Source organism: Centrocercus urophasianus, unplaced genomic scaffold (assembly GCF_019232065.1).
Source record: "Centrocercus urophasianus isolate 14NV4802_14NV808 unplaced genomic scaffold, USGS_Curo_1.0 seq_13, whole genome shotgun sequence".
In the NCBI taxonomy this organism is placed as follows: domain Eukaryota; kingdom Metazoa; phylum Chordata; class Aves; order Galliformes; family Phasianidae; genus Centrocercus; species Centrocercus urophasianus.
In genome coordinates this window covers 24,289,138-24,314,710 of record NW_024884475.1, presented here as the reverse complement: position 1 = coordinate 24,314,710, position 25,573 = coordinate 24,289,138, and the positions used below count along the sequence as shown (strand labels likewise).

The window sequence follows — 25,573 nt, the reverse complement described above, 5'->3', positions numbered from 1 at the left end:
GGATGGGGGCAACCTGTATCAGTGCCTCCTCGTTCCACAGCCTCCTTGGGTAACCTGTTCCAGTGCATCACCACCCTCTGTGTGAAAAACTTCCTCCTAATATCTAACCTAAACCTCCCCTGTCTCAGTTTAAAATCATTCCCCCTTGTCCTATCACTATCCACCCATGTAAACAACCATTCCCCCTCCTGTTTATACACTCCCTTCAAGTACTGGAAGGCCACAATGAGGTCTCCCTGGAGCCTTTTCTGCTCCAAGCTAAATAAGCCCAGTTCCCTCAACCTTTCCTCAGAGGAGAGATGATCCTAGGTGAACTCCATCCATGCTTCTCCATGAGATTTTCCACACGGCCACAAGATAACATCCCTGTGTTTCACCACAAGTGCAAATTTAAGGTGCCCATAGCTTTTAATGCCCTCACACCCTGGAGGATGGCATGGGCCTTCATTTATTGTAGCATCTAAAAATGAACTTAGCTTACTGCATCAGCAGTGTTGTGTAAATGCCACGTGCTGTAAGTCTGTGACTGAGCACTATGATACATCATAACACAGACATGGTCCCTGCACAGCTGTTGTAAAAGTAAATGTCTGCACGAGTGGCAGTGACTTTAAAGCACATAGGGTAGGCAGTAAATTACACTCCTGCGTGCTGTAAAATGATTTGTAAAACGCCTGGATTCATGAGTCCTTCAAGCTGGGTGCAGAGAGCACATCCCAAAGCACATTGATGCTGTCACTGTCACACGCTGCGTGGCTCTGCCTGCCTGCTCTCCTCGTCGTTCCTCCTGCCAGCAAATGACATTTCTCATGCCCTTTAGCCCGAGTTCGGCGGCTCCCCCAGGGGCATCGCGGAGCTGTCCGGGCAGAGCACCCGCACTGCTGCCGCAGGGCACCCCGTCCCCCGTCCTCCCCCCCCCCCTGCGGCGCGTTGGCTGCGACGGTGCCGAGTGCCTCTCACTGCCCGGCCAGCTCGGGTCAGAGCGTGCCGCACCACGCCGCGATGGAGCTGCGGCTGCCGGGCGAGGAGGAGCAGGAGGAGGAGGAGGAGGAGGAGGAGAAGGAGGAGGAAGGCAGGGATTAGTGCGGAGCCGGCTGGCGCAGAGGCGCAGCTGAGCGCTCCGGCGGGAGCCCAGGACCCTGCTGCCCGTGCGGGAGGCAGGGGCGGGAGGAGCTGAGATGCGGCTGCTCCAGCCACGCCGCTAAAACTGCCGGTCACTCGCTCGCGGGAGGAGGAGGAAGGAGGGCGGTGAGCTCCTTCCTCCCCGCTGCGCCGCGGGGCGCGGGCAGGCCTTCCTCCAGCTCATCCCAGCCCCGAGCCGGAGCCGCCGCCGCCCCCTCTGCCTTCCTGCCCTCTTCCCACCATGAGCGGGGCCGTTTTCACCTCGTAAAGATGGCGGTGTGGGATCGCTGCAACCTTTAGACTAATGACTGTCAGAAACATCGCCTCCATCTGTAATATGGTGAGTGCCCGCGGGCGGGGCGGTGCGATACGGCAGGCCTGCTGGGGCCGGCGGAGGGGGCTGCTCGAGGGCGCGGGGAAGGGGGGGCGGCGGGAAGCCGAGCAGGCTGCGCCGGGGAGCGGTCGAGGCCCGGCGGACTGTCCCGGGGGGGGAAGCGGAGGCACCGACGGGAGCGGGGCTGGCGCCGGCAAACGCACGTTGAGGAAGGAGCCGTAGCCGCCTGTCCTTCCTTCTTTTCGTCTTTCCTCTTCCTGCCCTAAGAACGCTGCTGAGGAACCCCGGAGTTCGGCTCTGAATGCATACCCGCTCAGTGAGCCCGCTAAATCCCTCCAGGCAGGCACCCTGCGGGCTCATGCAGCCAGCAGCCCCCGGGGAATGCACAGAACGGAGTGTTCTGGTGTAAGAGGCTTTAGTCCCGAGGCTGGGGGCTGCTTTAGGAAGTCTCAGCTGTAGCTGCTGTCAGGGTTTTTCTCCTGCTGGGTGCCACCCAGAGATGACTGCTGCTTACTCTTTTAACACTTGGCTTTCTCTAACTCCCGCTGTGTAATTAGGAAGAAATAAGAAAATATTAATATTTTTGCTTTGCCATTCCCATCCCAGGAATAGTTGAAAAGACCATTTCTTCACTGTGCCCAGGCCTGTTTGCAGTCCTGACTCTACTGACTCAGAGCATCTGGATGGGTTTGGATTTCTTAAACTTCTTGGTGGGGGAGAGCTTAAAGTACATCAGTTTAAGGTTTATTAATGAACTGAGAAAGTGGTACACCTGCCAAAGACAAGAGCAAGTGCTAAGTACACCAGCGCAAACAGAAGAGAAGCCAATTGCTGCACATTTTGTTGGTTTAGTCTGTATTTTTCCACCTTATTTCCAGGTTCTTCAAGAGCAGCTCCACACAGTTGCCAACTTCCCTCCATGTGGTGTCCCAGCATGCCTTGTGCTGGCAATGCCACACATACCATTCAGCTGCCCTGGAGAACGGAGCCTGCCTCCGGGGTAAGGCAGCAGGCACAGCCCAGAGATCCGGCTCCCGTGGGTCAGCAAAGCTGGGGAGGGAGCGCGGGCTGTGAGCTGCTCCCTTCTGTGGCAATGGCAGCTTTCCACTGCTCTTAATACCTTCCAGTCCTGTGGGTCAGGGATACTGCAACAAGCACTGCATGAAGGGGAGCTGGAGGCTGTAAGATGGTTGTAAGGCTTTAGCATTGGCTTAAAGTTCTAGGAGCTCCATGATTTCTCTCGTGTGCTTCAGGCATGTGCTTGCATACAGCCGGCTTCTCCCAAAACCTGCATAGACAGAGCAAAGCTGCTGGGTTTATTCTAAAAATGTGCTGCTCAGCTGCTGCCATTAGATCTTGTGAAAGTGGCATGTCAGAAATGGAAGAATTGAAGTCTCACACAAGAGCTCGTAGTTCAAGACAATTCTGACTCATATCAGTACTAAGACAGAGGGTGAAGTTGGTTTGACAGTAATGATGCTTGAAAGCTGTGTGTTCCTTAGGTTATATGTATGCGGTTTTTAGATACGTTGTGTTACACTGGTCATATTCGTTCTTCTGTGTGTAACCCATAGGATTATTAATTTATTTTAGGATATAAAAGCTGGGTTTCAGGAATCTGGTTCTTTAAGCTAAACATAAACTATTGAAAGTACCAGTAACACTCCATTATGGCTCCTCTGAAGATGATCCTGCCCAGATAAAGTGGTGAACTGTAAGAGGAGCTGAGACCTCTCTCCATAAGAATGGGACTTAGGAAGGTTAGAGTTACATGAGCAAACTTTTTGTTTGTATAAACTATTTTTGCTGTTCTAGATTGACAGAAGGCATGTGTAGAAATCTATCAAAGACCTATATTACCCAATCTTGTTCCTTCAGTATAACCTGGTGCTTGAAGAACTGAGCCACTCACAGTCTGTGGCTAAGAAATAGGCAAAACAAGTATAGTGAAGCAAAGCAAGCCAGGGACAGTTTTTAACTTGCTTGCAAAGGAGATTCAGTACTGTAGATTTGCTGGATTAACTCCCATATGCTGAGGGAAACACAGTAGGAACACAGTGAGAAAAACAGGTTTACCCCTTCTGCTTGACATACGTATTTGTTGCATATATTGCAATGCATAACTTAAAATTACTTCGCTGTCTTTTCCCAGTTTGCCTCTCCCCCCACCCTCCCCCTGGTTATAAGGTCTTTTGCTGAGGCTAGAGGGTGTCTTTTGCTGAGGCTAGAGGGTGATGAATGCCCCTCTACCTGAAGGAATTGGTGACACTCCTGTGTGGGCACAGTGGCCACTCGATGAGATGGAGATCCAGCTCCCAAAAAGCTCCTCTTACTGCCTTGCAGATGCTGGAAAGTCATCTACGAGGTCTGTATACTGGCTGGCCACATCAGGAGGTCTGCAATGGGCAATTACCAGCTTTTGGGTCGGGCAGATGCAGTAGAAGTGAAGAAGCATGAGATAAGTTGAGCAAACTCTTAGAAGGAATATCAGCACTCTGTGCCATGTCAGCCTTGTAGTTTCTAGACGTGAACTAGAGGTGTGTTTTTAGACCATAGTATGTTGTAATCCTCATTGGTATCATTTTTGTGAGACATTCCAAACAACTCAATACAGAATGCTGGTTCAAAGGCAAAGAGGCATGCTATCATTTCAAGATTGCTGCTCTCTGAAAACCCCTGCAGTATATTTTTGTGTTTATGAGATTTTGATGCAGCCTTGAGTTCATGCAGCAGCTGTGGCCTGGGCAATATTACTGTTATATGCAGCAAACAGCATCTAACCATTTCAGAATGTATTGACGTATTTTTGCAAAGATGGCTAGCAAGATCTGTGGGCCATGTTTTCCTAAATACCTTTCAGAGTTCTGCCAAAAAGATATATTAGTTTCCCCTTTCATAATTTCATAAGAGTATTTCAAATAATCTGATCTGCACTTCAGCATGCCCTGCCAAATTGATGAGCAGTACGTTTTGAACACACTCGGATGGCTTCTGACACAAAATATCTTTTAGAATACCTCACGGTTGCTCTCAGTAAATGTTATATAGGTATTCTTTTTAAAAATGCTGTGGTTTGATAAAGAAAAATAAACTGCTACATCTGAAAATATTAATATAGGCAGTTCAAGCAATACAATTTTAGAAGAGTGTGGCGTTTCAGCATGACCTACAGGAAATCAGAAAAGAAAGATGACAAATATAGGGAATGTGAAGTCTAATTACTGTAGCATCTTTATGAAGTAAAGAAAAACTTGAGAGCGTGGCTGGCAAACGGGCACTAGAATGACAAACAGAAAGTGTTCTTTTCATCAGAATTCCAGGAAAGATACTTGTAGTATTAGAGGATATACGATGGTGGGAAATGTCCTAATATAGTGACAGAGACTGCCTTGAGTGCATACTGCTTTTATGACAAAAGTGGTCATCAAATACTTCCCAGTTATTTAGAAAATTATAAGCACACTAGGACAATTCATAACAATTCATGTTTTACCGTGTAATATTTTATTTTCATTGCATATAGTCATTGGCTTCTAGTTGCTGAATTAAGAGCAAAGCAGTGGTTATGCTAAATACTTTAGAAAAGGAACCTCTTAGTTACAGTTCAGTAAGGCTGAGTGAGTCTGAATTGTGGAAAAGATGGATTAAAAAGCAAATCTGGGCTCTGATGAAGTATGTGTGGCAGGTAAGTAAGACTTGGGAGGTGAGATTCTGGTGGGCTTGAAAAGACACCAGTCTATGGATTATAAACTATGGCCAATTAGAGAAGCAGTCAGTAAAATCTCCTCTGCCTCGTGAATCTGTCCTTGGTTGGCTGTTTGCTAAATACACTTCTGTACATTTGTGTACACTCAACTCCACAGTGTATGAGTACTTCTGGAGAGTCTTGTGTCTGTTATAACAAAGCTCTGTTATAAGCCTTCTCTTGGACATGCTTAGACTTTGCAGAGAAGGGTGCTGTGCTGATGTTTTCAAGCCAGCTTGAATTCTGGATATTGCTCTGATTATTTCATTTGATTTCACTACTGATCACTTAATAATATGTGCCTCTGAACTGCCACAAAACCACAACATCCCTGACCATTCATTGAAATTTCATGTGATAAACCTGTATTGTTTCTGACTTATGTCTGTCTAACCTGAAGACTTGTGGTGACAGTGACTATTTCACATCTCTAGGCAATCCATCCCAATGATTCAGTGTCCTTATAAGGCTAGAACACTCCCTAATGTCTTATCTGAATTTACCATAATTTGAGCTTCCCACTTCTCCTCCTGTCCACTCTTGAGACCAAGAACAGACTGATTCCCTTCTGTAATAAATGTTATACGCTTTAAAGTATTCTCATGTGCTGTCTCAGTCTTTTCTATCTTATACATGACCCCGTTCAGCCCTTTTTACAAGTCATTTTCCTCTAGGGTTTTTTGTTTTTATTTCCTTCCTTTGGACTCTCTCCGGCTGTGTTTGTATTTCTTGAAGCCTTGCACCCAAAACTGGCCACAAGGTCCTGTGTGAAGTCTTCCTGGTGACAAATTAAACTGGAAAGTCATTTTAAGAACTTTTTAGGCCTCGTCTGTAAGAATTTCTTTGTGTTGTCTTTTTTAAAAAGTGCAGCATCATTAATTTATTCATCTGAATAATACGCTAGAGTCTGTAGACAGTGCTGTTTGTTTGTTTTCAGGAACAATTAGCTTAGCTCTCTCTCATTCTGCATATAAGCAGGTGATTCATTTCTTCCTGTACAAAATGTTATACTTGCCTTAGATGAATTTCAAGCATTTTCAGAGCATTTCTCTAATGGGTGAAAAAATCATTTTGAATTCTAAGCCTGTCCTCCAGTATATCTGCAGCCTTCGTAATTCATGTTATAACGAGATTTAATGAAGATATTTAATCTTCTGTCCTCCATGTTAACAAAGAGTACTCCAGCTGGGGCAGCTGTGATGAAGTCTAGAAGAAGCCTTACCTTAAAAGCGCACTGAGATACGATGAGTGTCATCACTGTGGCCCACACAAAAGTGCTGTTGAGGAAATTACAGGCTGTGAGCAAACCTCAGTTTCTTTCTCATTTCTGAGGCCATACTGGGTTTATTTGTTCTGAAGAGTAAATGGGAGAGGGAAAAAAAATATTGCTATTTGTGCCAGGAAAAAGACCAAGTGCCACTAATCCAAGATCAAATAAACTAAGAATGGAGATGGATTTGTAAAAGAATACTGAACTGCAGTTTGTTAAATGTTGCCTAATTATGGAAACTTTGAAGGTCAATACGTAAAAACAAAAATTACTTTTGGATTTAAATATTTAAATATGGAACTTGTAGGTCTTCACTAGAGCCTTGCATCCCATACTTGTCCTTTAAGGCGTATAAGGCAGAGTACCTTAAAAATCTTGGTCAGAATAGCCAAATGATTCAGGATTTTAGGCTTCAAGGCTTTTTTTTTTCTTCCTGTTTCTTGGCAACAATGCAATGAAAGAGCTGAAGTTATTGATGGTGTATATAATGTGTACATCCATGTTTGGAGACGGTTCAGCGCATCCAGTGGGGAAAAAAAAAGAGTCAGACATCTGAAGCTTGTATAATTTGTCGTTGTGGTCAGAAAACTCTAAGGAAAATATGTGAAATTATTATTTTAAATCATCCTTCTTCCAAAAAGTATGATCACATACTCACTTTTAGGTCTGTCAGTATCCTCTTGCTATTTACTATGATCCCCTCTGTTTTTCATGGCACCTTGTATTTCCTCTTTTATCTCTTGGCAACAAGAACTTAAAATAGCTGTTCTGGTGGAACAATAAAACATTTATTTGCCGGAAAAAAAGATGCTAATCTGGTTGAATTAAACAATTTTTTGTTACTTCAGAAATTACAAAAATGTTTCATTTTTGACATTTCATACATGTGAATTTTGAAGGAGGTGTGTTCAGGTATTCCAATTTCTCTTTGGAAGTCAAGGTTGACCCCAAGGGAAGTCAAGGTCCTATGGTGAGTGTACGTGATATATCTGCTGAGGACCATTTTGTAAATACTGCCCAGTATGATCTCCCTCACTCTTCTCTTACTCTATTGGTGTTGCTTCTGGAAAATAAGTTTGGATTTTCTTTACCATTACTTGCTCTCTTTCCAGTTATTTGTCACAGCCGTTTGCTGGTCAGGGGGCTTCTACATCTTTTTTACCTTTCTTTTCCCTCCCATTCCAAACACTATGCCTTCCAAAACTGTGAAACTCAGGCTGCCTGGCCCTAAAGCCATATCTATTTTGTTCCAATTTCTCTTCTATCTGTTTCAGCATCACCCTTTGTTTAAGTTTTCAGTTTCTTCCTCCCGGAAACAACACCATTTCTAGCACATAGCTTTTCACTCGAATACTAAAAGAATATCTAGTTTGCAGCTGCGTATGTGATCTGAAGCCCTTCTTTGCCATCTTTTGTTGATCTATTTTTCTTTATGTATTTGTTAAATATCTGTTTTCGTTATTCAACTTTTGTCTTCTTTTGCTTAGATTTTCTTGTGAACAAAATATTTATTGTTTCTTACTTTGTGTTTTCTAGTTTGATGGTAATTCATATTGTGTTTCTGTTCATTGAGAAAATAGCTATGCAATAGGTTTTCCACAGTTGACTTAAGAAAGTTTCCAATTTCTTTACTGCACTCTTTTCCTTTAAATTAAGCACATATGTATTCCTAGAAATTTAGTGACATATTTATAGCTCTGTCAGAATGCAGAATTAAGTTTGATTTGCTGTATTGTGTTAGCAGCATCTTTCATTTTGGCACTGTTTCATTCCTCGTTCTCCATAGAACAATTTTATTCGGTTATTTTGCTTTGTATGACTTAATGATCTAATGCAATGTGGGTTTTTTCATTGTTTTCTTTTTGTTTTCTTTTCCCTACACTGTTCTTTTGTATTTATTCTTAAGTCCAAAGGAACAGGAGGTTTTGTTTGTTTGTTTTTATTTTACTTTAAAAATTTTCATATGATGATAGGTACAAATTAAACTTTTGAAAATATTATCACAGAGTCACAGGGGTTGGAAGGGAGCTCTGGAGATCATCCAGTCCAACCCCCTATAGCAGGTCACACAGAAAAGCATTCAGGTGGGTTTTGAATATCTTCAGAGAAGGATACTCCATGAGAGGAGTATTCATTAGAAGGATAACCATTCTGGGCAATCTGGTCCTGTAAAAGTAAATATTTTCCTCATGTTCTCATGAAACTTTCTGTGTTCCACTTTGTGCCCACTGCCTATTGTCCAGTCTCTGAGCAACAGCAGAAGAGCCTGGTCGCATCCATTTGATACCCACCCTTTAGTGTTTGAGCAATTGCTCACTTGTAAAAGTGACCAAAGTGATTTCTGTGCCTGGGGACAAGGATAATCATGCTTAAAACCCAATGTAAGTAGTCATGGTTGAACACTGCTATAGGTGAACAACACACACACACATTTAACACATCTCTAATAAGACTTTTTCTAGCTTTAGCCTGGTTTGGATGTACAGTTTGTGGTTTATTTGGGTTAGAATATTTCCAACCATTCCTTGTGTCATATCAATCGCTTCTGAAGAGCTTTTGTATGTCAAACGTGTAACACTCATTGAACAGATCTATGATGAGCTGTTGGAAACTCCATAGCAGTGTATAGATTTTGCATGAAGATAAGTTAGTGCGCATCATGGATTTGTTTGTTTTTCAGTGATAATTATTTGGCAAATCCTAGGTCTTGCTGTTTCTCTCAGTGTGTTCAAGATAATTTAAATGTTGAAAAAGATTTGTCAGAACCATCTGGCATCCTCTGAAGTAAGCAACCTGGGCCTGGGAAAAAAGAGGTAACAGAGGAGCAATTAGTTAGCCAAGCACTTATATTCTGCTGACATATACAATATATGTATATGTATACACTAACGCACGTTCTGTAAAAGAGTGGGAGGTCACTTTTGAGAGGCATTATTTCCTGCAAGTTCTAGAGGGAGAATTTTTTCCAGCATGGAAAAATCTTCCTGCAGAAATGAAAAAACAAAAACAAAACCAACCCTCATCCAATTTCAGTCTTAATTTAGAGAACTTAATTTGAATGCTGAATGTATAATTGAAGAAAACCTATGCATTGGTTTGAATGCTTTGCTGTGAAGTCTGTATGAGGATGGTTTTCTTCAGACGTTGCATTGATCTTTTGTATTTGAATTGTCTTCTGTAAGCCAAGGTGTTGATTTAACCAGCAGCTGTTTGCTTTGCTGTTAGTATCAGATAGGCAACTGCCTATCATTTTCCTCCCTCATGGGAACTCAGATGCTTTGCTGAATGTAGCATTTTTGGCAAGGCTGCCTCTCCAAGCAAAAAAAACCTGATCCTCATATAGAACTTAGGTAATTATCACACTGTCATATCAGTTGAAACACAGCCAGCAATGGCTTTGTACTGATCCTTTCTTCTCTGAGTTTCTCACTGAGGCTTGGTAGAGCCCTCCAAGGGCGTACAACATATTTCTTAATCTTTTCATGGAGCCTTGTGCAAATGAATTACCTAGTCTCAAAGGGAAATCCTCTACATCTGGTCTAAGAAATAATCTCTGTGCTTGTAAGAGAAAGGAAGAGACTGGAAAGAGATTTGGTAAGGGTTTATGAAACACAGAAGCTTTGGACCTTTTCTGGAAGCTGCTAACTTGAAGGAGCTTCTTTACTTTCAAGGCTTATAGGTTGTTAAAGAGCACCAGTGCTGGGTTTCACACCATTTCCGTTGAGTAAAATCATCTTCTTTTGATGGACTGACATGAAAAAATAATCTAATAGAGCAAGCAATGTTGATATTAGGTGGAGGAAGGAAATAAAAGTCGGATGTTGAGAAGAAAAACCAGAATTACTGAATCTGATTAACACTAAATTTAAAAATTTTAACTGATGAGCTCTCCAACCCAATATTGAACAAACCTCAGGAAAACAGGTCATTTCAGAGCACTAGGAAGAAATGCTGCTTGTAAATTTTTTTTTTTTTTTTACTCTGAATAGAGTCAGCATGGACTTGTGTAAATGCAATCTGATGTCAATCTCAGAGAAAAAAAAAACGAACAAAACACAAATATGACTATGGGAGACAGCTGGTACAGAGCAAAAGGATAATTAAGTTTTACATGTTAGCATCTTTGTGGTGGCAGTTTATATGTTCTAATGAAAGTCAGCCAACTGTGCCATTCTTACGTGACAGAAACTACAAAGGCTTAGTGTATTAATACTACCTACTGCAGATTACATTCAGTAAGAAAATGACTCTCTGATGTCAGTAAAACAATTATCAGACAGATTGAGAACTGGCTAACCAATAGATCTTGAATAACTGTACATAGAGAATACTTCTCCAAGTACAGTATTTTTACTGATGTCCTTCGGAGATCGTAAAATTGCTCAGGTTGAAAAAGACCTTAAAGATCATCAAGTCCAACCTCAACTTAACCATACTACCCTAACTCTAACAACCCTCTGCTAAATTATGTCCCTGAGCATCACATCCAAATGGTTTTTGAACACATCCAGGGGTGGTAACTCAACCACCTTCCTGTGGAGCCAATTCCAGTGCTTAACAACTTTTTCTGTAAATAAGTTTTTCCTGATATCCAACCTAAACTTACCCTGGTGCAACTTAAGGCCATTTCCCCTTGTCCTGTCACCTGTCACCAGTGAGAAGAGACCAAACCTGCTCTCACTGTAAGCACCTTGCAGGTACTGGAAGAGAGCAATGATGTCTCCCCTCAGCCTCCTCCTCTCCAGACTGATCTGTATGTTTACACAGTAGCAAGGAGTGACAGCACTGGCAGCAATGAGGCCTGTTAGCTCACTGATCTAAGCTTGTTAAAAATAAGCATTTTCATACAGTCAAGCTACAGGTAATGCACAAAGAAGTAGTGAGTGTACTTACAAACCAGTAGCTGTGAAAGCGACTTTACTGTTGAAATGAAGACACAGCTGAACATAAGTTGAGGCACTGACCAAGAAGCAAGGCAGTGCTTGGACTTATGCACCTTTCAACATTAGAACAAAGTACCACATGTATTATGCTTACTTTTAACTTCTGTGCTGCTCTTATTAGAACAAGGTGCTGTTCTGGATCTCAGGTTTTGTTAAAGGCCTCTGACAAATTAGAAGGGATGCAGAAGAGTTTCAGTAATGCTTAAAAAACCTGCTCAACATCTAGAGGTCAAGTATCTTTATGAAACAAGAACATAATGGGATCCAGCTGCTTAAGTATGAAGTATGAAATAAGGGAGAGGCGTGTCGGGGGAGAACCACTGTTGTTGTGACCTGTTCACTTCAAGTCAGCCATCATCAGAGCACCCAGGTCAGGCTAGCTTCACTACCTACAACTGCAAATATTTGTGTTGGCTCGGGTGACTGTTGTGCTTGGCCATTAGAAGAGCAGAGTTAGCTTGGCTGATTGTAACTGAAAGGAAAAAGTGCATTTCTATCTTAATGTCCATGACTCTATTTTAGAATTTTAATAGTTTACATTAATTCTTCCCTCTTTCCTTAGGGCACCAATGCCTCTGCTCTGGAAAAAGACATTGGCCCAGAGCAGTTTCCCATCAATGAGCACTACTTTGGATTGGTCAATGTAAGTACAATTTTCAATGGACAAATCCTATATAGAACTATGGTTTTTATGAGTTTTACTTATTTTTTTCATCCCAATGCTGCTCTAAGGCACGATTGCCTTGTTTTTAAAAAGTGCTGTGCATGTTCCAGTTTTAGGCACAATGGGCTGCAGAATTGTTTAAAATGTTTTGAAGATAACTTCATACTCCCCAGAGAAAACAGTTTAGTGTTCTATGGATGTTTCCAGTGGTTAGAGCTTAAATTGATAAAGTCAATTTTACCTATAAAATATGAGGGACAGTCTCTAATTTTTGTAGAAAGTGAAGGAGTTGTATAAAAGTTATATAAATATATTCCTACAGCAGCTGCCTGGCAAAATGGCTGTGTCACAGAAGACAGATGTTGAGTAGTTTCTTGTGGTATACAGAGATTAAGATTGTTTTTGCTTTTACATGGCAGTTTGGGAACACCTGCTACTGTAACTCCGTGCTGCAGGCACTGTACTTTTGCCGTCCATTTCGGGAAAATGTTTTATCATACAAGGCCCAACAGAAAAAGAAGGAAAATCTCTTGACTTGCCTGGCAGATCTTTTTCACAGTATTGCTACTCAGAAGAAGAAAGTTGGAGTTATTCCGCCAAAGAAGTTCATATCAAGGTTGCGAAAAGAGAATGGTAAGTATGAAACTGGAATTCTCTTAGATATCTGTAAGCTGATCAGGGAAATCTAAACATTGAGCAACGTGGTCATATTAGTCAGATGTCTTAGTTAAGTCTGTAAATGACTTTTAGCATTTTTTGGTTTTAGATACTAATATTATAGTATCTGTTATGCAGCCTTATGCTTGAAATTGCTATGCCAGATTTCCTGAGTTCTCAGAGGTGATAATTCAGTGCATGGTATGACAGACCACACTGAGCAGTGAGTTAGAGCTGGGGAGGAGGTGGCATTCTGCCTCAGGTTTTTTCTTACCTTTAATGTAGCATGGCAGAGAGAAATGCTGTGGGCAGCTGGCAGTACTGAAGCAGTGTGGCCTATTAGGGCTACAGGCATTACAAGCCCAAAATACCTTGGAGAGCAGGAAACTGTGTTTTGGAGTTGTTCAGTGGACTGCATGTCAACCACTGCTGCTGTTCTTAGAAGCAGTGGGTGCAGTCTGACACTGAGAAGCATCAGGCCCTTTTTGAGCACCACACTGGCAACAGCATATGCCTGGTCTTTTAGTGTTTCTTCCCAAGGGATGGGGGGAATGTCTTGAAATAAGGAAGCCTGCCATACAGTTCCTTTTCAGCCTGGATTCGTATCAGTGTGGGTGTTGTACTTGGAAACAAGGGAGCTTTGAATGAAGAGAAGAAAGAATTGTGAGTTAACACCTGGAAGAAATTGCCTCCTGGTGACAGCATGTAAATGGGCAGACTGTCCATTGCAAAGCAGGCATTGTAAACAGTGACAAAGTCAGCTCCAAGTCATCTTAGTGATAAATGCCCCTACACTGCTGGGATCACCTTTTGGGACCTGGTCTTGTGTTTTCAACTTTTTCAAATTAGGGACAGATTTGGAATATATTAATGTGCTTCTGTGTTCAGGCTAGCTGCTGCAAAGCTATTGACTGTACAATATTTTTGAGGAAATCCATGTGGGCTTTTTCCAGGAGCAGAGGGATAAAATCACACATTTCTTGGGAACGCAAATTATTTTTCTTTAATGTTTTGGGTAAGTTAAGCCTTCACTAGGGAAGAAGCCTGTTTTTCATCACCACTGAGGTAGTCTCTGCTCCAGAAAGCATTTTATATGAAAGAGAAGTCTGTGCTCATCTTGTGTGTGAAAAATAAGCTTTGTTAGATGATGTTGCTATTATTATTATTATTATTATTATTATTATGTTTGCATCCAGCATCTTCGTTTTCGCCAGCCAAGGTTTGTACTGTCCAAACTCAGTGATGTGGAATGTATGGGTGGGAATCAGTCTGATGTTAAGCAATGGGTGTAAGCAATTAATGTAAGTTCCTTCTGTAGTCACCAGTTTTCTTGTACAGTGGGCACAGATAGTTGGCTGCACTGAGGACCACTCTCTTGCTTTCTTCACAGACTGTAGTAGAAGCCTACACAGCTAATTCCAAATACAACCCTACTCTTTTAGACACGCTAAAGTTATGTGAGTTGAAGTCTTCCCTCAAGGTAGCTTCTCTGAGAGCCAGTGTACTTTTCTTTGGCATGATTTTAAGTAGTTTGCTGAGCAAGGACCAATACATGTCTTTGGAAAACAATGACTTTAGTTTGATTTCTTGAAATAAATGATATACTCAGCTTTAGAAATCTTGACTCTCTTCTTCACAGATCTATTTGACAACTACATGCAGCAGGATGCACATGAGTTTTTGAATTACTTGCTGAATACAATCGCCGACATTTTACAGGAGGAGAAGAAACAGGAAAAGCAAAATGGGAAATTGAAAAATGGCAACATGACCGAAGCTGAAGAGAACAATAAGCAAGAACTCACCTGGGTGCATGAGATTTTTCAGGGAACACTGACTAACGAAACTAGATGTTTGAACTGTGAAACCGTAAGCATTGGGATAGATCTTTTTTTTTTTTTTTTTTTTTGGTTGTTGCCCTTTAATAGATAGATACATTTTATATGTATAAACATATGAATCTTTTCAGACATCTGAGAATTGTGGATATTCCTGTAGACTTTACTTCTTGAAGTGAGTATATTCTTTTCTAAAAATTTATTTTTCTAGGTGTTTCTTGGCTAGCCTTTGCCAAGTCTGGCTGTCATAGCATGTACCTCTACACTTAGAACCCTTGCTAAGTTAATCAGTATCCTTCTCTATTGCTGTAATTTCAGGAGAAGGTATTTGCATTTTTATTCCAAGAACCAGAGGAAAGATAAGATGGATTTGCATTAATTTATGTCGAAGAATGTGACTGCCAAAGGATTTGCTATTAACAAACCATACGTGTTCTTTTGTCTTCTGAAATATTCTTAAAAGAATGGTGGAAGTCTCTTTATTTGAAGTCTCAGTAAAGCACAGCATAGTTTGCAAATCTTACCTAACTTTTGCTTTGTGTCAAGGATGAACTAGTTTTCTTAGCACTTTCTATAGCTGATAGAGTTTGCAAAGGACCTTCTTCACGAATCTCTCTCCATCTGTCTCCAGGTTGTTCTGTGAGATGGAAGTCTGAGCAGTATCAGATATTCCATCTACACAGTACAGCTTGTTCTCATTCCAGTCCTTGCACTAAGTTGTTGCAATTGTTTGTGCAGCAGTGTTGTGAATTGGGCCAACAAACTGATCTCTCCTAAGAATGATGTTTCCAACTCAATCCAATATTGCTACTTTGGAACTTGTCTATAGAAAACACAGCTTTAGATTACTCACAAGTCTAACTCTAGGCAGCCGAATTTAGGTGAGATAAAAGTCTAGAAGAACATATTCTGATATTCTTTAATGATAACTCTACTCCAAGTAAAAGACTTCTTGGGAGCTCATGTTCAGGGACAGGACAGAGTGATAAAGTGACAATCAACTTGAGAAATGGGGTGAACCGAATCTGGAACAAGACTGTTAAAGAGAAAATGCGAGAGGTAGAAATTGAAAATTAATTCTTTAGTATATCTCAATTATGACAGCTCACATAGTAATAGCAAGATAAAAAAACTGGAATCCTAAGTTTGCTCAGTCAAATTGTAATGAAGTCAAGATGTGTCTCCGAGTAAGAGCAAAACCGCACAACACACAGTATGCAATTCAAAGTGATCAAGCTGTACGGAAAAAACAGCACTATGTGCTGCTGCTGTAGAAAGGCACTGCAGCTTCCTGTGAATGCAGAAATATGGTGCTCTGTACAGTATAATTCTACAGTTGTTTATGTTTTTTTTTATTATTACTGTACCTTGAAATCTTTGGAAAATAGAGTGGATTAAAAGGTAACACTTTGCTAAAATGTGAATGTATCATGCGTGAGGAATCGTGCAGATTCCAGTAGTTATTCTCACAAAGAGGGCAGTCTGAATCTGTGTTTCCAGTGACCTCTAGTTATAATTGTATTATTCTAGCTTGATTGGACTCATCTCCCCGTTTGAGTAATATGTTATGTGCTGAAGTCAATATCAGGATTCCTAACTGCTTAGTGATATTCAGATGAAATGCTCTATTTGCCAAAGACTTTTCCAAGTATTTAACCTCCCTCTTGATATGCTGTGTGCCTGACAGAACTCTACTTCCAGCAGCAGAGACACAATGTTCTCTGAGGTTTTGTTGCTCTATTTTTGAATTCTATACATGTGTTTACACTGCAGTTGATTGCTGCCAGTTTTGTGGTTTCCTGTGCTCTTTGGATAGAATCATATCTCAGAGAGGATTTTTGCTTGAAGAACTGCTGCTCATTTTATTTAAATGTACTTTATGCCTCTGTACATCCTTGGTAATATCAAAATTCATCCTGCTAAAGGTGTTCCTCTGAGTTCAAGGTTGATTTGGATTGCATTCACCATGTTTATAGGATGATATAATATGAAGATGAGCTCAGAGCAGTACGTAATTTCCAGACCCACAGGCCTGCATGAGTTTGAGCATAGAAATTTGAGCATGAGTGTCTGGAGTCAGAACAGCAGATGGAACCCCTTGCTGAAGTTCTGGATTTGAACTTTGCAATCCTGTCAGATTAAGTTATTCTAAAGAAATGCATTCACAGAAAGCAAGATATGGAGTGTTTGTGCAACATTTACAATCAGAATTGGTTGTTACAAATATGACTAAATTCATTTGTAGTAATTCTGCTACAGTCTTAGTTAATCTCATCCGAAAAACAACCACATTGGTTTTTCTAGGTGTTCAAGGCCTCAAAAACTAGTTAATGGATGAGCAGAAAATCACTAGATTTTGGGATTTAATTGGTTACCCTGTCCTAATTTTCATTTATTTTACAAAACCATTTATTAAGATGCTGAGTAAGATGTGGTGTTCTTTATGATCTGAGATGACTCAAAATGGGGTCACCTTTTACAGATCTGTTTGTCTACCATTCCTGAGAGAGTCCTCATTAATGTTTATTGGAGAGAGGTTCCAAATGTGACCGAAGTTTAGAACATCTTTGAATTTTGGAGAAGCTTGAGCTCGGAGTTCCCAACTACCTCAGGGAGTTGCTAACCTACACCTATAATGAATATTGATATATTATATATTGATATGATATATATATATATTCAATATATATATCAATATATATATATATGATATATCATTATATATTGATATATATATTGAAGATTTTCCTTATTTTGAATCTCAAAGCTGATACAAAAGATGAAGGACCATTAACGAGATGACCTATAGGATACATGAGTGGCATTTAAAAATCATATTTCCGGTCTGCAAAGAAATATTGAAATTCCATGATTTTCCATGAAAAGAATTCTGGAGAAAAATGTTTTGGCTCAGCTGAAGTACAATAATTATCTGTTGTAGAAGATAAATATATGTATACATATATAATTCAATCTCCTTCAAGATTAAACATTTTAGGTGAAAAGTCATTTTCAAGCAAAGCCAGGATCTATCACTCTGAAAATGTTTGAAAGACTATTTTTTAGAAAAAAAATACTTTTATCAGACTTTTCCTCATCTTCTTCCACCTAAAAAAAAACACACTGGTGAAATCACAGCGATTTTACAAAATATTACCGCTTTGCCATTTTTTCCTCCAACCTCTCATTCAGTCTTGTTAAAATTATTCATCAACAGTAATATTCCATGGGGAAATGTAGGTGTGCCAACAAGAGACACAAAGCCAAGCTTTTAAATTTTCACTGGAGAAAAAATATAAAGCATTTGAATGTGACATTTCTCAATGGATGCCTGCATGGAAATTATTTTCACTGTATCCTTAATAGTGGAAAGTATCATGTAGGGCGTAAACTGAGATTACACAATTTATACACAGATAAAATTCCAGTATAATAAGGAGCTGGGCTGTATTTTGTAACAATAGAACATATGTACTACACCAACCAGAGCCTAATGTACAGGATGATGCTCCCTGTTTAGTGGATAGCAAAGTGCAGTCATCAGTCTGTGGTCAGTGGGTTTGGATAATTGGAGTAGACAGAAGTTGGAAACTGGGTTGGCCTGGTTGCTTAATTGGCAGAATGAATATGGTCATGCTGATCTAGGTAAAACAAACAAACAAACAAACAAAAAACAACAACAAAGAAAAACCAATTGAAATAAATACTTTGTGTAATTTATTTTGAGAAATTGTTCCATCTTATAGCGTTTGCCCATAGATACATACAGCATTTTGATGCATGATGTTTTACTAAATCTGCTTTACGTGTATATTTTTTGCTACAGGTTAGTAGTAAAGATGAAGATTTTCTTGACCTTTCTGTTGATGTGGAGCAGAACACATCAATTACACACTGTCTAAGGTAAATGAATGCATCCCTTTGATGAATGTTTCTATCTGATTTTGTTATATTTTCCAAATCTACTAGATGCAAAAAAGAGAAATGGAATAGGATTGTGTTTTGAGCTTTTCCCAAGCAGAAAATTACTATAAACTGGGTTCTTCCTCTAGTGACAAAATACACACTAATGGATTTTGTTTTTCTCTTGTTTTCAATGTACGTGTTTGAAAGAGAAAAAACAATTTCTCTCTTGGGGAAAAATTGATTGCACTGTCATCTTGAAGAATTGCTGTAGAATAATAATTGGTTTCAAAGAGATTTGTGTGAGCTTATCTTTAAGCTTTTAGTCAAGTGCTTTGTTGATTAGGATTTATGTGCATATTAAAAGTCATGTGTGTGCTTTGTAGAGCACTAGAGTCCTTAGAGGGCAAAAGATTTTGGAAGTCTTCTGTTGTGCCATGTAAGTTTCTTACTACACATCTTATCAAATTATAATGAGAAGTTTTTAAGTCAGTTCCGCTCTTATTTCATGCCTAATTATTAAACAAATCCTTCAGAGACCTACGTAATTTTCAGATTTGCATGAATGGTTAATCTGAGAGATATAAAATGTATGGAGTTTTGGCATCGATGCAATGGACAGGTACCTAGGTTTAAGACAGAATATTACTGCTCTAAAGTAATGATTATCGATTGGCCAAATTACTCATTCAAACTCCAAAATTGCTGGCAACGTTGAACAACTACTGAAACTAATTAACAGTTGTTCTGGAATGCCTAGGAAGTGTTACCTGATATCTCACATCAACTATGGAGTTACAGAAAGAGAAAGCATACAAGGCATGGACCACTCCCTGAGTCAGATGGCAGTGATTTCTATGTGGACACAACTGTCCTAAGAAATGGCTACTGCAAAGGTAGTTGCTGCATCTTTACAGCTTAAATTAGCACTGCACTGAAAAGGTACATAAAAGAAAATCTGTGCAATACAACGTTTCAGTAAAATGAATTTCTTCCCCATATAGATGAATGTTCTTTTCAGTTATTTTTGTAGCTTTTCAGATTGAAAATATCCTGTCTCTGTAAGAAATCTGAAGAATGTAAGTCTTTGGCATAGCCTTAACTCCACAAAGCAGGCAGCTGGACCTGAAGCAGTAAAAGTTTAGCAATAACATAGTACATTTCTGTTATTTTTATTTCCTCTAGGATCTGCAAAGCTTTTTGATCCCAATTTCTAACTAATCTGCCTATGCTTTTTGTTCTGTTTTGTTCCACTAAGAATTCTGTCATCTATTAAAATAGGAAATTTGTACTATTCACTCATATAAACAGTAGAAAGCATCTTCTGCACTGTTGTATAGAATCTGCAGAGTTTCTAGAAATTGACTGTAGAGGGTCAGTGATGAATTACCATGTTTTGAGAGAGAAAGTAAATTCCTTTTTCCTGTTAAAATACCATATAAACAGATGCAGATTGGCCCATTAATGGAACAGGAGGGAGTTAGAAAGGTCTTGCAACTCATTCTGCTGTTGTAGAGAGAGGTTTCTCAAGCCTGTAGTTCTTAAGTGTGAAACATGTTTTAGGAGTGCCGTGCTGAGAATTCTTGATAGATGAAACAAAAATTGCACTTTTGAAGGACAAGAAAACCATCTAATTTTCCTGCATACATCTCTTCCCCCAAGGAGATAGTTATTGCTTGTGTGTAGGCTACTTGTTTTGTTCTTGGTACAGACAAAGAAATTAATGTGCTGGGTCAGTAAACAAGCAGTGCCTCTAGGTTCCGTGACTGTGCCTCAACTGCTTTAGTAGGACACGGTAACAGCCTTTTAGGCAGAAGGTAGAGGACAGATAAGAGAGTAGTTTGTTTTAGATTAGATACTGGGAAAAAAAAGTACTATCTTTGAGGATGGTGATACAGTGACGCAGTTTGCCCACAGAAGTAGCTGTGTGCCATGGATGCCACGTCTCTGGAAGTGCTCAAGGCTATGTTGGATGGGGCTTTGGGCAACCTGATTTAGCAAGAGATGTCTATGCCCAACGTTCCTTCCAACTCAGGGTATTGGAATGATAGAATACATCTATTTAAAGCACAGTCACAAAAAACCCACTGTGTCTAAAGTGGAAGATAGGTGCTTACGTCTGCATTTAAGGTTCTCAAAACACCTGCCTAGTTGCGATGTAACGCTAGAGTTGACAAAACAAATTACTGTTTTTTTTTTTTTTTACCTGTTAAGATTTTTAGACACCTAAAGTTCTGTTCCAAAACTTATCAACATTGTGATTTCTGACAAATCTTTTCGGCTAACTGCACAGCACAATCAAGCCAACTCTGCCTCTCTTCAAAAGCTCAGATGACACTTTCCTTTTCAGACATCGTGAAGATAAAACCACATAACTTCTGGATAGATGCTCAGAGGTTAGGGGATGCAGAAGACTAAGTTCAATTTATTTTTCTGCATTAGATGATTCAAGTTTAGCTTACAGGAGAACACTATAAAATGTTAATTACCTGGGGATGAAAGAAGTGTGCTTGAAGATATTCCATTCTATAAATAATTTTAAAAGGCACTGGATGGGTTAAGCATCTACACTGAAATCTTGGCAGCCTCTTGACATGCAAGAGATGAGGATATAGGTCCCATTTAGAGATAGCTGAGTCCTTCCCTCCCCACGAAGGCCAGGTTGGATGGGGTCCTGGTCAGCCTAGTATTAAATGGGGAGGTTGGTGGCCCTGCCTGTGGCACGGGGGTTGGAGATTCATGATCCTTGAGGTCCCTTCCAACCCAGACCATTCTGTGATTCCCTGTATTGCACAGAGGGTCTCAGCACCTAATACAAAGCTGTCGCTACAGCCAGGTACTGTAAGTCCCTTGCAAATTCCAGTACAGTTTCTTCAGGTGTTTTAGAAAACTGGATTTCAGCAGTAATAACATTTCATCCCGTGTGTCTTTTTAGGATTCCAGTTCCACAGTCCAAGCGTGGCACTGGGTCAAAAGCATTAAGAACTTTGAAGAACTGATAATTGTATTTACTTACAGAGACTTCAGTAACACAGAGACATTATGTAGTGAGCAGAAATACTACTGTGAAACCTGCTGCAGTAAACAAGAGGCACAGAAAAGGTAAGTGAAGAGCAGAGTGGTTTCAATATGTTACTCCTGGACTTTGACAAACTTTCTCTTTAACATTTATTGTGTTTGTAGAACTTGCACCCCATATACACGCTCTGTGTGGCCCAGAGAACTTGCAGACAGATTCAAAGCTATTGTACTTGTTAGTGTAGAAGCTACTGCTAGTATACTATTGTTACTTACAAGGTCCTTTTCTAATGCAAACATTAAGGAAAGAGTGGCTTTGAACTGGACAGGTCTTTACCATGTGCATTCTTATGGTGTCACAGGATGCGAGTAAAAAAGTTGCCAATGATTCTTGCCTTACATCTCAAGAGATTCAAGTACATGGAGCAATTGCACAGGTATACTAAGCTGTCTTATCGTGTTGTATTTCCCCTGGAATTACGTCTCTTCAACACGTCTGGCGATGCTGTCAACTTAGACCGGATGTATGACTTAGTAGCTGTTGTCGTTCACTGTGGAAGGTAAGACTCCCTCACGTCGATCATCTCAAACTATTACAGGTTCCAGGCATTTGTCAAGGGTGAGGCATGCCTGACAAAATAGAAGGAGAGTGGAAGAGGGGACATAAGCTGTACTGCTGCTCCAGCTTGCGTTTATCTTGGCCAGAAGCTCTTAGCCACCTTTCCTCATAGTAATCTGAACCTCTTTGAAAAATAGCACTTCAGGCACCCAAAAGTCAACAGATTGAAATCATGCGAAAGGAAGAAGAAAGCTGTCTCTTTCCTCATCACTTGGAGAACTTGGAGACAGGACTCTGTGAGGGCCATGGGCTGTTAGCAGGTAGACTCCGCAGCAGGTCAGCCAGTTCCTGTCAGGACAATGAAAACGATAGCTTTATTAAAGCTTCTCAGAAGTGAAGCATCGTTAGACATGAAACAAACAGATAAATCTTTGGGGTTGGAGAAATGTCTTGTTCTCCCTTAATCTCAAAAACCATAAATAAGTTACTATTCATGGCTCGTATTTTCAAAATATTTCCCCTTAAAATTACTTCATGTTGTTTTAAAAATATTTGCCATAGTTGATGCCAGATATGAGGAAATTGTTAAGTACTGTATAGATCAATTTGCAGATGGTCATAACACAAATCAAAGCAATACATTACAAATTTAGTTGACTAGGTCATAGCAACGGGGCAGAAAAAAATAGAACATATATACTGTACAGCTAGAGATGGGTTTACTGTATTCTTCTTAGCATGTAACTATAATTTCACCTGCTCTTATATAGATGAGCTACTTATCAAAATGGACCTAATAGTACTTTCTAGTGTTATATTGGGTTTTGAGATTTTTCTTCATTTTCTTTTTCAGTGGACCGAATCGTGGGCATTATATTACTATTGTGAAAAGTCATGGATTTTGGCTCTTGTTTGATGATGACATTGTAGAGGTCAGTATGCTGAAGCCCATGAGCACAACATTTGTGCTTTCTTCTTTGTTTGGAATTAAAGTTCTGATCCAGATCTGGGTACAGATTACTAGTCTGCAAAGCCACAGCTTGCTTGCAACGTGACATTTTGCTCGGCTCTGTTAGAAAGTTAGATTGCAAACAGAATGATTAATGGCATAGTTCTTACCCTGTCAATGTAAAAGACAGTCGTTTTATTGTAAAGCGACATCAAACATTTTTAATATCAGATTCAGAGTGTTTAATTTGGAATGTTTTTTATACATAATAAGATCAAGTTAATTCATTAAAACTTAAAACATACAGGAACTATTTTGCAATCTTTCACAATCTCACTTGGCAAAATTGGACCGGGTAAAGTTAGGGTTGTTTGGAGTTTTATTTCTTAAACAAGGAGGTTACAAGAGCATCTGAATTTTGTGGTCAGTCTGGGATGGTCTGGATGAAAATTAGTGAGGCATGTGGTCCACAGCTATTACAAATTGTCTAAACATAGCACGATTTGTTCCCAAGCAAATCCTTTATGTCACTGTGGAACCTGGCATAACAGGGGTCTTGAGTCTAGTTCCCCGGGTTTAGATTCATTGGAGTAAAGTAGGACTTCAGGACCATTGTGAATGAAGCTCGTATTGAAGAGGGTTTCTGTTGCTTTTCGGAAAGATGAGGTCACATTTGTGCTTTTTGTTTACTACTGCATTCCAAACACTGTGTTATTTGAAAAAGCCTAATTCCTTTAGGCTCTCCAAGGCAAACATTCCTTTTGATTTCAATGACAGTGATCAGTAGGGTTTAGCACCTGAACATTAATTAACATTTCACTGCTTGAACTGCAAAGGGAATTTGCTAACTGCTGCTCTGAAGCACTTAAATGAATTTGTCCTCTGTTTTTATATAGTCTTCTAATCTATGCTTGGCATTTCTTTTACTTACGAGTACATTAAATGATTCTATTTATTTTACAGAAAATAGATGCTCAAGCTATTGAAGAATTTTATGGACTGACCTCTGATATATCAAAAAATTCGGAGTCTGGTTATATTTTATTCTACCAGTCAAGAGAGTGACTTGGGAAACTGTGACAGCTGCACACAACAACTCTGCAGGCAAAGAAGGTGATGGCCCACTGAATTGACTTCTACAAAAACCTCATTTTGTATGGCTGAAAAATGATATATTCTGCCTCTCATTAAATGGCCTATATGGTATTGACCTTAACTGTTCATTTTTGACATCCAGAACTTTCTTTCAGGAGGGGAGGGCAGTTTGTTGTTTTTAAGTCTGATTGAGAAGTTAATTGCAGTCAGATTCTAGTAGAGTTTATATGGAATAACACCGAAAGAATTGAATGTCAACTGTTAAACCAAATCTGGCTAGAGCAGTATTTTATGTGGAACAGCTCACTGTATTTAGGCCAAAGTTGTTTTAAGCTTTCTAAATGATTTTGGAGTGTACTGACTTTCTTAACCAATTTAAATGTAAGGGGGAAAAAAATCTGCTTCACAATGACTGGAATTGTCATAGAGTATTTTTCTTATTTTTATTTTTTTTTACATGTTACTCTCAACTGCAAAGAAAGCTAATCTTCCAAAATCATTTAAGCTTTGGGGGTTGTTAAAAACTTTCAGTGTATAATGTTAGGCCTAAAATTCACATAGAAGGATGTAAATTACAGTGGAACTAAGCAATACTATATGCCAAGACAATGTGATAGTACAGATGAGGTGAGATTTCAGAACTTACAGAGCACTGGAATAAAATCAGCAAGATGACACATGTAGCACAGAGATAAACTACTTTTATAGAGATTGAGCTTATTGTTCTGCTAAAACAATATAACATGTTCTTGACTTCATTGATTTTGCAGAGATAACAACACTGCTCATGTGCAGTGTATCCATGAGGACTGAAATTCCACTGTCCAGATCCAGGTGTGCTGTTGGTACACTGTATACATAAAACAGGCTCCATCCTACAATTTTTTTGAATATTTGACAGCATTTTGAACAGACTTAGTTCTGCTGTTTCTGATTTTACTGGGCGAATTGGGCTGGTAACAGTAATACACTGGCTAATAAAACTATCAAACACACATACTGGAATACAGCAAAGAAGGAATGTAAAAGAATGTGTCAGCAGGGTATAAGAAGGGATGGAAAGCGGAATGAGGAAGAGGTAGCCCTGGGTATCTCTCTTGCTTGGTTTGACACAGTTGTACAGTGCTTGAACCTTAGCACCCGAATACCTGTTCAAATTATATCAACAGCAAAGAACCTCCTGTTGCCTTCAGGGCGACAGAGAGCTGGTTCCAGCATTTTCTAGGACTCTTTGTCATCTCATGAGATGTATTTCTACTTGTTACATTTTATTGACTCTTGTTCAGTATTTATTAGACAATGTTGCTTTTGCTACTTTTCCTTTAGAAGCCTGCTTGTCATTTTGTGGCAGACATGTTTCAGAAAACTGCCTCTGAAGCAAAGCTTAATCTTCTATTCTAGTTTTCCACAGGAAAGAGAAAAATACTTTTCACTGCAATCTACTGTGAATGTGAAACATTTGTTGTTGTTGAATAA

The 25,573-nt window shown here is 39.8% G+C and overlaps 1 protein-coding gene across 2 annotated transcripts; it reads left to right on the top strand.

Annotated features, from left to right (window-relative positions):
* Window positions 1–1,218: 1,218 nt before the first annotated feature.
* USP46 (ubiquitin specific peptidase 46) lies at window positions 1,219–24,208 on the top strand. 2 transcript variants are annotated; one of them, XM_042812262.1, is made up of 10 exons: window positions 1,219–1,462; window positions 2,335–2,456; window positions 11,977–12,057; window positions 12,498–12,711; window positions 14,375–14,604; window positions 18,400–18,476; window positions 21,495–21,578; window positions 21,857–22,054; window positions 22,907–22,985; window positions 23,966–24,208. In XM_042812262.1, exons 2-10 carry the CDS (start codon window positions 2,376–2,378, stop codon window positions 24,065–24,067), a joined length of 1,146 nt encoding a protein of 381 aa, XP_042668196.1. In that variant the 5' UTR covers window positions 1,219–1,462; window positions 2,335–2,375; the 3' UTR covers window positions 24,068–24,208. The 2 variants fall into 2 exon arrangements, with proteins under 2 accessions (XP_042668196.1, XP_042668197.1); XM_042812263.1 differs by lacking the exon at window positions 2,335–2,456 and having other exon boundaries at window positions 1,221–1,462.
* The last annotated feature ends 1,365 nt before the right edge of the window (window positions 24,209–25,573 follow it).